At 43.2% G+C, this 11,160-nt stretch overlaps 1 protein-coding gene across 1 annotated transcript in view; it reads left to right on the forward strand.

Moving 5' to 3' along the window:
- The first annotated feature begins 603 nt into the window (after positions 1 to 603).
- The window catches only part of ZBTB49 (zinc finger and BTB domain containing 49), a 23,862-nt gene continuing 13,305 nt past the window's right edge, over positions 604 to 11,160 (forward strand). Inside the window, exons 1-3 of the mRNA XM_008068220.1 lie at positions 604 to 762; positions 1,619 to 2,721; positions 5,732 to 5,778. Coding sequence (XP_008066411.1) covers positions 611 to 762; positions 1,619 to 2,721; positions 5,732 to 5,778 — 1,302 coding nt within the window. The 5' untranslated portion in view covers positions 604 to 610. The remainder of the gene's footprint in view (positions 763 to 1,618; positions 2,722 to 5,731; positions 5,779 to 11,160) is intronic.

The raw sequence follows: 11,160 nt of genomic DNA on the forward strand, positions 1-11,160 counted from the left end.
CCTCAGCCTTCCAAGTAGCCAGAACTACAAGCGTGTGCTACTACGCCTGGCTAATTATTTGCTTTATTGTAGAGATGAGATCTTGCCAAGTTGCCTAGGCTGGTCTCGAACCCGGGGGCTCAGGCAGTCCTCTCACCTTGGCCTCCCAAAGTGCTGGGATTATAGACATGAGCCACCATGCCCAGCTTGTTTCATTTTTTTAATTTGACATGTTCCTAAGTAGACATGAGAGTAGTATCCTGTTCATATTCTAACTGCACTGTCAAATATGATAACTATTTACATATAAATTAAGTTAAAATGTGAGTCCCTCAGCTACATTTCAAGTTCTCGGTAACCCCATGTGGCTAGTGGCTACTGTGTTGAGCTGAACAGATAGCGAGCTTAGCAGATCTGTTGAGCAATACTGGTGTAGATGCTTCAGCAACACAGGGACGTGTGTATGAGAGAGAGAGAGACAGACTCTGCCTGTGATGGAGAATTATGACTATGCCTACAATGGAGAATTATGACCAGTCTGTGGGCTTTGGTGCCATTTAGTATCCATGATGTCATTAAGAATATCTGTTTTGTCTGCATTCTTTACTGAAGGCCTTGTGAGTGGTTTAGCATGGACCCTGTTGCTACTCATAGCTGCCATCTCCTCCAGCAACTGCACGAGCAGCGTATCCAAGGCCTGCTTTGTGACTGCATGTTGGTGGTAAAAGGAGTCTGCTTTAAAGCACACAAGAATGTTCTAGCAGCATTCAGCCAGTATTTTAGGTACGTATTTGAGACTTCATTCTTCTTACTGTAGGGAGTAAAGCTCTTCTAGTGTGGCAGTATTTTTACTACATTTTGTTTCTCCCTGGATTTCACTCTTTATCATTGATAGCACTTTTTGCAGATCTTTTTTCCGCCCATCGAACTGAAAAGCTTCTGCAAAGCAAGGGTTTAAAAAAAAATTTATTAGTATTATTATTTTTGCTTTTGTGTTTAGAGTAACCTGAGAGAAAAGAGGCTCTTGGCCGGGCTCGGTGGCTCAGCCTGTAATCCTGCGCCTTGGGAGCCCGAGGTGAGTGAATTGCCTGAGGCCGCGGGTTCAAGACCCGCCTGGGCAACTTGGCAAGATCTCATCTCTACAATAAATCAAAACATTAACCGGGCGTGGTAGTGCACGCCTGTAGTTCCAGCTACTGGGAAGGCTGAGGCGGAAGGATCGCCGGAGCCCAGCAGGTCGAGGCTGTGGTGGCCGGGAACGCCCACTGCACTCCAGTCTGGGCGACGGAGTGAGACTCCAACTCAAAAAAAAAAGAAAAGAAAAGAGGCTCTTAACTAAAATGAATTTGGGGTGATTGAAAGTATTTTGGTACTTTTTTAATTTGTAAATTTAATATTTCAGAAATATACTTTGTGATCTGTTTTGAATATTGAATACCCAGCAGGCTAATTTAATTCATATGAATTGCTTAATTGGATGGCTTGCCAAGTCGTTTTAAAGAGTCAAAACATACAGACATTAAAATTTTATCATTCATAGAAGGGTAGTATTTTTACATATTAATATATGTATATTACTTATAAGAGAAAGCAGAATGTATAAATTAACACTGTAAACAGATATCCTTTCTTTTTTCAGGAGCCTCTTTCAGAATTCTTCAAGCCAGAGGAACGATGTTTTTCACCTGGATGTTAAAAATGTCAGCGGCATAGGGCAGATCCTGGACTTCATGTACACGTCTCATCTTGATCTTAACCAGGACAACATACAAGTAATGCTGGACACAGCCCAGTGTTTGCAAGTTCAAAACGTTTTGAGTCTGTGCCACACGTTTCTAAAATCAGCCACTGTAGAACAGCAACCTGGCATGCCTTGTAATCGTACGTTCTCCCTGCAAAGCTCTCTGGCCCCTGATGCCACTTGTGTGATGAATGAGAGCAGCTACCCTCCCCATTTACTGCATGAGTGTCCAGCAGACGTGCAGCATAATAAAGCTTTGGATGAATCGCATTCTCATGCTTCACCTTCAGTTAATCTTCATTCTGCAAGTGAAATAGCAAAACAAACCCCTGACACTTTAGATGGCAGCTCTGCAGAACTACCTTTCAAACAGCCAAGTTACTACTACAAACTCCGAAACTTTTACAGCAAGCAGCACTATAAACACGCTGCCTGTCCCAGTCAGGAGCGAGTTGTAGAGCAGCCTTTTGCATTCAGCACCTCCGCAGACCTTACCGCGGTAGAGAGCCAGCCTTGTGCTGTCCGTCAGTCTGAATGCATCCTGGAGTCTTCAGAGCACTTGCCTTCCAACTTCCTGGCCCAGTCCCTGAGTGACTCTGTTCCAGATCCCGAATCAGATGCCACATCCCAACAACCCGCCAAACAGATGAGGCTCAAAAAGGCCATTCACCTGAAGAAACTAAATTTCCTAAAGTCACAGAAATCGGCAGAGCACACCTCTGAACCCAGGTCAGATGATGGTTTAACAAAGAGCATGGAATCGGCTGGTGAAAGTACCATGGAGAAAGCTTGCAGCCAGGGTACTGAAGAAAAAGAAAGTGAAGAACTGGGCATTTGTGAGAATTTTAACTGTGTTAGTGAAACGGAGCAACCCATAGACCCTGCTGCACTGGAAGACCAGTCCCAAACACTTCCGACACAGAGACAATACGCGTGCGAATTGTGTGGGAAACCTTTTAAGCACCCAAGCAATTTGGAGCTTCACAAACGGTCTCATACAGGTACACTGATTCAGTACCCGCAGACAGAAGGGAAGGAACTGTTGCAGATGGTCAGACACCAGGGCCTGATCTTGTTTTTGTAAGAAGCTTTGCTGTTGCTTGATGAAACCATTGATAGTTTTAAACAAAAACCAAGGGGTGTTAGCTACTTTTTATTATTTCATATTTTTGGTTATACATCTGGATTAAAGCTCTGCAAATGATTTCATAGAGCCAATTTAAAAAGATGGCATACTTTTAATTTTATTTCAATTATGTTCTTATATGTAGACTATTTCGAAAGACATATAATAAGTTACTTCGATGCAAAGTTTCAAATTAATTTTAAAACAGATAAGCTATATTTAGTTTTCATTTTAGAATTAGATTAAGCTTAGTTTATGAAAGCAGAATGTAGGTTAATGTAGACTAAAATAACTTAGTTTGAATAATTCTACAAGTTCTCTCAGGTAATTTGAATATCTGATTTTTAAAATCGTAATTCGGGAGGCAGGAGGTAAACTTTTTAATAAGAATCAGCTTTAACCATTTGATATATTCAAATGACAATGCTTCCATTTTAAACATTGAATTTGGCCAGGCACAGTGGCTCACACCTGTAACCCCAACACTTTGGGAGGCCAAGGTAGGAGGAGCACTTGAGTCCAGGTGTTCAAGACCAGGATAGGCAACATAGTGAGACCTCATCTTGCCAGAAAAAACAGACGGGTATGGTGGTGCATGCCTGTAGTCTCAGCCACATGAGAGGCTAAGATGGAAGGATTGCCTGAGTTGAGGTTGTGGAGGCTGCAGTGAGCCGTGATCTGTGCCACTGCACTCCCCCTGAGGTGACAGCAAGACCCTGACTCACAAAAAAGGTGAAGTTTCAAAATTTTATTGTCTTAGTCTTGCCTCCTTCCTTTTCTCAAAAGTTTTTTCTCAGTATTACACAGTACATATACATTATATCATACAATACTTATGTATTACTTTTCTTCCTATATTAAACTTGATGACTTTAATAACGCATTACAGAAGAACAACAATTACCTTGTAGACATGAGAAATCATATGCAATACGATGCTTCCACAGCAACTGCTTTTAAGGTGTTTGTGTAATTGCACTTACTGACGTGACCTTCTGTTATCACTTTGGAATCCCAGTGTGCTTAGATGTTTACTGCCTCGTTGTGTTGCTGAGAGACTTCATTAATGGTTGTGAGAGCCCTTTTTAAGTGTTTGTGCCTTTGAATATAAAGTACTGTTATTATTACAAGTAGTTCAGAATTACTCCATATGAAGGCAATATCACAGACTCAGTTTGGGCCTGAAAAAAACTTAATATAGATCATTCTTTTTGCCAAATTTCCTACAGCCTAATGATTCCTATAATTTTTTCTTGAGAAATGTATTTGTTTAGCATTAAAGGAAACAAAAATTAAATTCTTTATTCTGCAAGAACATCTTTGAGTGACATGCAGTCACATGGCAAAGATGCTTACTGGGACAGAGCCATTCTATTGAGAAGGGCAGCAGCTCTCAGAGTATGGTCTGAGGAACCCTTTCGGGGTCTGTGAGGCCAAAATGATTTTCAAAGCAGTGTAAGATATTACTTGCCTTTTCCTCCTCTCCTAAGTATACAGTGCATCTACCAGAGGCTACGTGCTATGTGATGATGTCATCCCAGTGGCCAGTGAAATGTGTATTCGTGTGTTTTAAAATCATTTCATTCTCATTTCTAACATGGTATATATGAATAGATTTAGCCCACATAAACAAAAGCTCTTTAGGGCTTCAATCTTAAGAGTGTGAGGGGGGCAGCCCCCTGGGGTCCCCTCCCACTGTGGGAACTTTTCTGTCCTCTGAATACATTCTGCTTTCTAAAAAAAAGAGTGTGAGGGAATCCTGAGACCAAGAAGCTTGAGACCCACTGGACAGAGTTATTAACCTTGGTCACTTATGAATCTTAGTAACTGGTGACTTTTCTTTTATTCAAATTATTATATCTCTTATGGGGAGGCTTTACCTTATATCTGTTACCCCAAAATTTTAGACATGAGTGTGGTCCTAAAATATAGGATTAATATGATTATAATTATTCAGGGTTGAGGAAACCATTAGACATTTTCAGGATAAAATAAAAACATCATGGCATGAGCCTAGCAAGGTAGCAAGCCCCAGCAATACAGTAGGAAGGGAGAATGTTGTTATTTCTTAAAGAGAATATTAAAAAACCATTTGATTTGAGGGAATGGGGAACATGAGAGGTTTTTGGTGTTCAGAGCCTACTAAGGTTATGTACATCAGAGGCAGGACTGTGAAACGTAAATCACAGCTGTTCTGAATATAGTCTATAGAAAATGTAATGTTCTGAATATAGTCTATAGAAAATTCTTACATTTTCTATAGACTATATTCAGAACAGCTGTGATTTCTTCATCATAGAGTACCATTGTCTACCATCAACTCTATACCCAAATACAATTATTTATAAATCAAGGCAGGAAGGCATTGGAGAGTGGCTTTTTCCTGTCATATGCATGTTTTGGGAGGTCCCCATCAGTTTGGGGCTCTCCTATATTCACACCTTGTATGGTGTGAATAAGTGGCCCTGTCTCACTTAGAAACCTGTGGTGGAGTCAGGTTGAAGAACAGGTGAACAGGGTCATGCCTTCACCAGGAAAACTTGCATTTGATTTTCAGCAGAAGGAAAGACTGCGTCCACAGGTTGGGTCTACTTTGATTGCAAGTAAACACGTTGGATGTTGACCTAGGTCTGTATTTGGAGAATGATGTAATTTTTTAGAGGAAAATAAATATGAGTTTCATTTTTATCATCTCTAGGTAGCATATAAAGGCAAGAGATAAGTATGAGGATCCATAGAGACTCCTCATTTTCATACGGTTAAGATAAAGAATAGAACACTCTGTTTTGAAAGCAAGGACACAGGAGACCATTCAACATTTTAAACTGTTATTGTGCAAATATTAGTAATTATTTTACAAATTGTTTTCTTTTGTTTTGTTTTAGGTGAGAAACCTTTTGAATGTAACATTTGTGGGAAACATTTCTCTCAGGTGGGAATACTCTTCTTTATTGTTAATAATTGGAAACCTGAAACTCAATGTTTTTTATTTTTGTTGCAAGTAAAACTTACTTCTCTACTTGTGAGAGAAGACTCTGATGATATCTGTAACTTCAGACTAAATCAGGAGAAAAATGTTTTTCAAGAAAACAAGTTTCCAGTTCATTGAGGGGTAAAAGCATTTTTATGTGTAAATTCTTACAGTTTACTTTTTTTTCTCACTAAGGGTGGGTCCGATACTACTCATGTGTCTTCTGAATGAAGTTCACAGAAAAACACATTGAGCATGGTGTACTTGGGGCTGCGGGTTGTGTTGGGCTAGATCCAGGGCAAGTAGTCTTATTCTTATTGAGACTGTAGATTTCAGGTATCAGCAAAAAGATCAAACAAGTTTTATTCCTTGTTTTTGCTGCTGCCTGTTAGCTGACCTCCTTTAAGGTCATTGGGACATGTATTCATTCTCTCTTTCTTTTTCTTCTTTTTTTTTTGAGTTGAGTCTCACCCTGTTGCCCACACTGGAGTGCAGTGGCCACTCCCGGCCACCGCAACCTCGACCTTCTAGGCTCCGGCGATCCTTCCGCCTCAGCCTTCCAAGTAGCTGGAACTACAGGCATGCGCTACCATGCCCAGCTAATTTTTTTATTTATTGGTAGAGATGAGGTCTCACCAAGTTGCCCAGGCGGGTCTCGAACCCGCGGGCTCAGGCAATCCACTCACCTCAGCCTCCCAAAGGCACGGGATTACAAGCTGAGCCACCGAGCCCGGCTCATTCTCTCTTTCAGCAAACTATTGTACCCTGCCGCAGGCCACATACTGTGCTGAAACCTAGAGACCTCATGCGTTGCAGAAAATGTTGATTGTAATCGAATGGCTCATGGGAACTTCCTCAGCTCTCTGAAATAAAAGGTTCATTGCCATGTGCAGGGCCTGGGCTTCCAGAGGCAAATAAGATGGCAGCTGCTCCAGGGCATGAGGGCACAGCTCTGCAGAGCACAGTCACGGCACACAGTGTGGTCGGTCCTGTAGTGTCAGTGCGCGGAAGTGCCGGAATGACCTTGGGCTGGGCCTCCATCCGGGACAGGAAGGCAGGCCCTGTGGAGCGCGGATGCCAAGCACAACAAGCACCTCCCTTTCGCACTTCGCCTCAGAGCCTTCTAGTTCCCTGCATCTGTGTAGGGTGTCAGTTCCATTTTCCCTTGCATCCAAACCTGCCATCTTAATTGCTCTTCACTCACCTCCTCTTTGAGTCCCTGCCTGCCGTGATTAGCGAAGTCCTAACATTCCTCCTGCACATCACCAGTTATGTCCTTTCTGGACAATTAGTGTCTCTGGGTCAGGGCCCATGGCTAGTTTTCCGCCCAGGAAAATGCCTAGCAACCAGTCAGCGTTCCATAGGCATTTGATGAGCTGAGCTGGTTACCATCCCTCCAGGCACCGTTCTTGTTGGGGCCTGCTTCCTCCTGCCAGCCTGGCCTGGGGGATTAGAGCTTAACCTCTGGAGCTGGTCAGTCTGGTTTTGAACCCCACCTCTCTGAGTGCTTGCTGCTTTGCGACCTTGGCAAGCTACCTCGCCTTTTGGCCCTTCCGTTTTCTTATCTGTAAAACAAGGACAGTGAGACCCCAACAGAGTGCAAGGAGTAAGTTAGTAAGACAAAGTACTTAGAACAGTGGTTCGCACATAGTTAATACTCAGGATGCATCACCGCTCCTGTTGCCAGCACCTTTCTCCTGTCTTCCGTCCTCATTGGAATGCAGTCTTCCTGAGGTCCCTCCCTGCCCCACATGGTCGTCCCAGCAGTTTGGGTATAGCAGGAAAAGCACAAGACCTGGGTTAATGGCCATTGATGATTAGCCAGTCACACCTTCTCTGGGCCTCATTTTCTAATTCTTAAAATAGGAATGTACTGCTTCATGGAATTCTTGGGAAGACTAGGTGAAAAATGGACATGAATGCCCTTTATACATTTAAATTGTGATAACAATATATGTTGTCATTCTCATGCTCGGATCCTTCCATAACAACGAAGCATGCTGCAGTCTGCCTTCACCCTTCTCTGTGGCACAGATACCTGGTGCCCACCCTCAAGTTCTGATTCTCTTTCTTTTTTTTTTTTTTTTTTTTTTTGAGTTGGAGTCTCACTCTGTCGCCCAGACTGAGCCTCGACCTGCCAGTCCCTGGTGATCCTTCTGCCTCAGCCTTCCGATTAGCCAGAATTACAGGCACGCGCTACCACACCCGGCTAATTTTTTGATTTGTAGAGATGAGGTCTCGTCTGCCCAGGTGGGTCTCGAACCCGCGGGCTCAGGCAATCCACTCACCTCAGCCTCCCAAAGGCACGGGATTACAGGCTGAGCCACCAATTCTCTGGTTTGGAGCAGAACTCTCATATTGGTATTTTTTAACATTCAGCAATTTTGGTACACAACCAAGGTTGAGAACCACTGCTTTAGACCTTGACCTGCACTTACCCTCTTAAATCCCAAGGGCAACCCTATCTAGTATGGAAATCCTTCTCTTCCGTGTCGGTGTCTGTATTTTTGTTAGGTTTTTGTAGCTGTAGAGTTGTATGTAGTTAGGGTTTTCAGATGTATATTGCTGTTTTATTTTCATAGTGAAGTGGTGAATTTTGGTGAACAAGGAAGTGTTTTAAAAACTTCCACAAGTGTTTGTTACAAGATACAGTGTCCAAGTGCTATCCTTGAGCTCTGCCATGTGCCAGGAGGGGGAAAAAATGAACATGGCCTGGAAGAGCTTATTGTTTAGAGGAAGAAATAGATGTGGAGATGATTGAGTACTGTGAAACTTCTGAAATGTGCTGAAGATATGTACGGGAACAGTATGGGCAAGGAGTGGTCCTTTTTGCTTGGAAGGTGTGTTTAGGGTGGCATGATGGCATGAGATGCTTGAGAGATTGCTTAGGTGAGCCCTGCAGACAAGCAGGCACTGGGTAGACAAGTCTCTGACCTTTTTGAAGGCAAGAGAGCAGGCAGGCTGTTTGCATAGGGATGCCCAGTATAGGACACCGGCTAGCCCATCCTATACCATAAGACAAACATTCCTTTCTTGTAATGAACTAGAGTAAATATTTGTGGTTACAATGCATTGGAGTGCATCTGCATGAAAACATTCACGAATAAGAATTAATCTCCTCTAGTTCCAGCTACTTGGAAGGCTGAGGTGGAAGGATCGCTGGAGCCCAGCAGGTCGAGGCTGCGGTGGCCGGGAGCGGCCACTGCATTCCAGTCTGGATGACAGAGTGAGACTCCAAATAAAAAATAATAAAAAAAAAGAATTAATCTCTTAGCCAGGCATGGTGGCTGACGCCTATAATCCCAGCACTTTGAGAGGCCGAGATGAGAGGATTGCCTAAGCCCGTGAGTTCGAAACCAGCCTCGCCTGGGCAACTTGGCAAGACCTCATCTCTACAATAAAAAAAATAAAAAAAAAAGAATCTCTCGCACTGGTTTCTAAAAATTTAATATTTAGTAGAGTTAGTCTTTCTTTAATAAGTAAACCACAGCCTTCATAATGTGTTAGCAAAAGTTTGATTCAGCCGGGCTCGGTGGCTCAGCCTGTAATCCCGCGCCTTTGGGAGGCTGAGGTGAGTGGATTGCCTGAGCCCGCGGGTTCGAGACCCGCTTGGGCAGCGAGACCTCATCTCTACAATAAATCAAAAAATCAGCCGGGCGTGGTAGCGCACGCCTGTAATTTCGGCTACTGGGAAGGCTGAGGCGGAAGGATCGCCGGAGCCCAGCAGGTCGAGGCTGCGGTGGCCGGGAGCGGCCACTGCACTCCAGTCTGGGCGACAGAGTGAGACTCCAACTCAAAAAAAAAAAAAAAAAAGTTTGATTCAGCAGCATAAGAAAGTCAGCATCAGCTGAGCTCAGTGGCTAAGCCTGTAATCCTGCGCTTTGGGAGGCCGAGGTGAGTGAATTGCCTGAGCCCATGGGTTTGAGACCTGCCTGGGCAACTTGGCGAGACATCATCTCTACAATAAATCAAAAAATCAGCCGGGCGTGGTAGTGCATGCCTGTAATTCCGGCTACTCGGAAGGCTGAGACGGAAGGATCGCCGGAGCCCAGCAGGTCAAGGCTGCAGTGGCCGGGAGCGGCCACTGCACTCCAGTCTGGGCGACAGAGTGAGACTCCAACTCAAAAAGAAAGTCAGCATCATCTTAGGTTATGACAACGAGTCTACATCTATTAGCATGACTCTAGACACTGTGTATGTCCAGATCTTGAGAAGTAAGAGCCATACCGTGCATTGGAGCTTGACGGAGTCTCATTTGAGGGCTGCTCTCCCTGTGTGGTTGAGGGACATGGACTGTTTGGAGGGCCTCTGGAGATCAACCAAGATAGTGACAGCCCTGGAGCACCTGTCACAGGAGAAAGAGGAAAGAAAGCATGACAGAGGCAGCTGTCTTTTGGGAGAGTCGGTTTTGTCCAAACTCTGAAGAGGCAGAAATAGAAGCATCGGATGGCCAGGGAGGGAGACTGGCTTCGAGAGGCCATATTCTCTCACAGTGTTTCTAGCCCAGTGGCTGCCCGCCTCATGGGGTGCTGGTCCCTTCTGTGGGAGCGCTCTCTAGAAGGCGGCTCCTGTGCAGTGTTCTGGGGAGCTGGTGTGGACTCTTGCTGAAGGTGACCGTGTCACCCATCCATGGTGTAAATGCAGAAACAAGGGCCCTTGAGTGTGTTTTCCCCAAGCTATTAAGTTTTCAGCTCTGAGGTAATATTTCCCACACTTTTGGTGTTGTGTCATCTTGTCAATGTAATGATTGATTATGGACTAGGTAATAACTTTGTTAACCCTTAGATTTCTTTCTTTTTAACTTTACTACTTCATGAGTTTCTGCAGTCTAAAACTTCTGAGCTATGGCTTTTATGATCTAGATCTGAGCTAGATGGCTTTATCCATAGTAAACTTTTAATAAATGATAACTATTATCATTACCATTTGCTAGAGTTTTTATGGATGCAAATATAGATATTTCTAAGACGGAGTCTGTGCAGTTGGGATATCATTAGTACTAGAGTATATCAAAAGTTTACCAAAAGTACACTCACTGAAGCTCAAATGATCTGGCCCTGAGTTTGCTATGTAATCTGGTATACATTATCTGAATATACTATTGTACTTTTTGCTTGATTAATTCCATTAATTTTATTTAATCTACTTTTATTTATCAGGCTAATAATATATGCTCCTTTATCTAGGAGAAAGTTTATTTTCATGATATATTTCCAGTATGAAATAGGTAAAGAAACATTCCCATTTTTTACTGTCACTTATAATATTAAATGGAAGATTATTTGATTATATTTGCTGTGAATACAAATAGTTTTATGACTTTTTTTTTTTTTTTTTTTTGGG

Source organism: Carlito syrichta, unplaced genomic scaffold, assembly GCF_000164805.1.
Source record: "Carlito syrichta isolate Samal-C Ts95f unplaced genomic scaffold, Tarsius_syrichta-2.0.1 Scaffold309897, whole genome shotgun sequence".
Taxonomy (NCBI): Eukaryota; Metazoa; Chordata; class Mammalia; order Primates; family Tarsiidae; genus Carlito; species Carlito syrichta.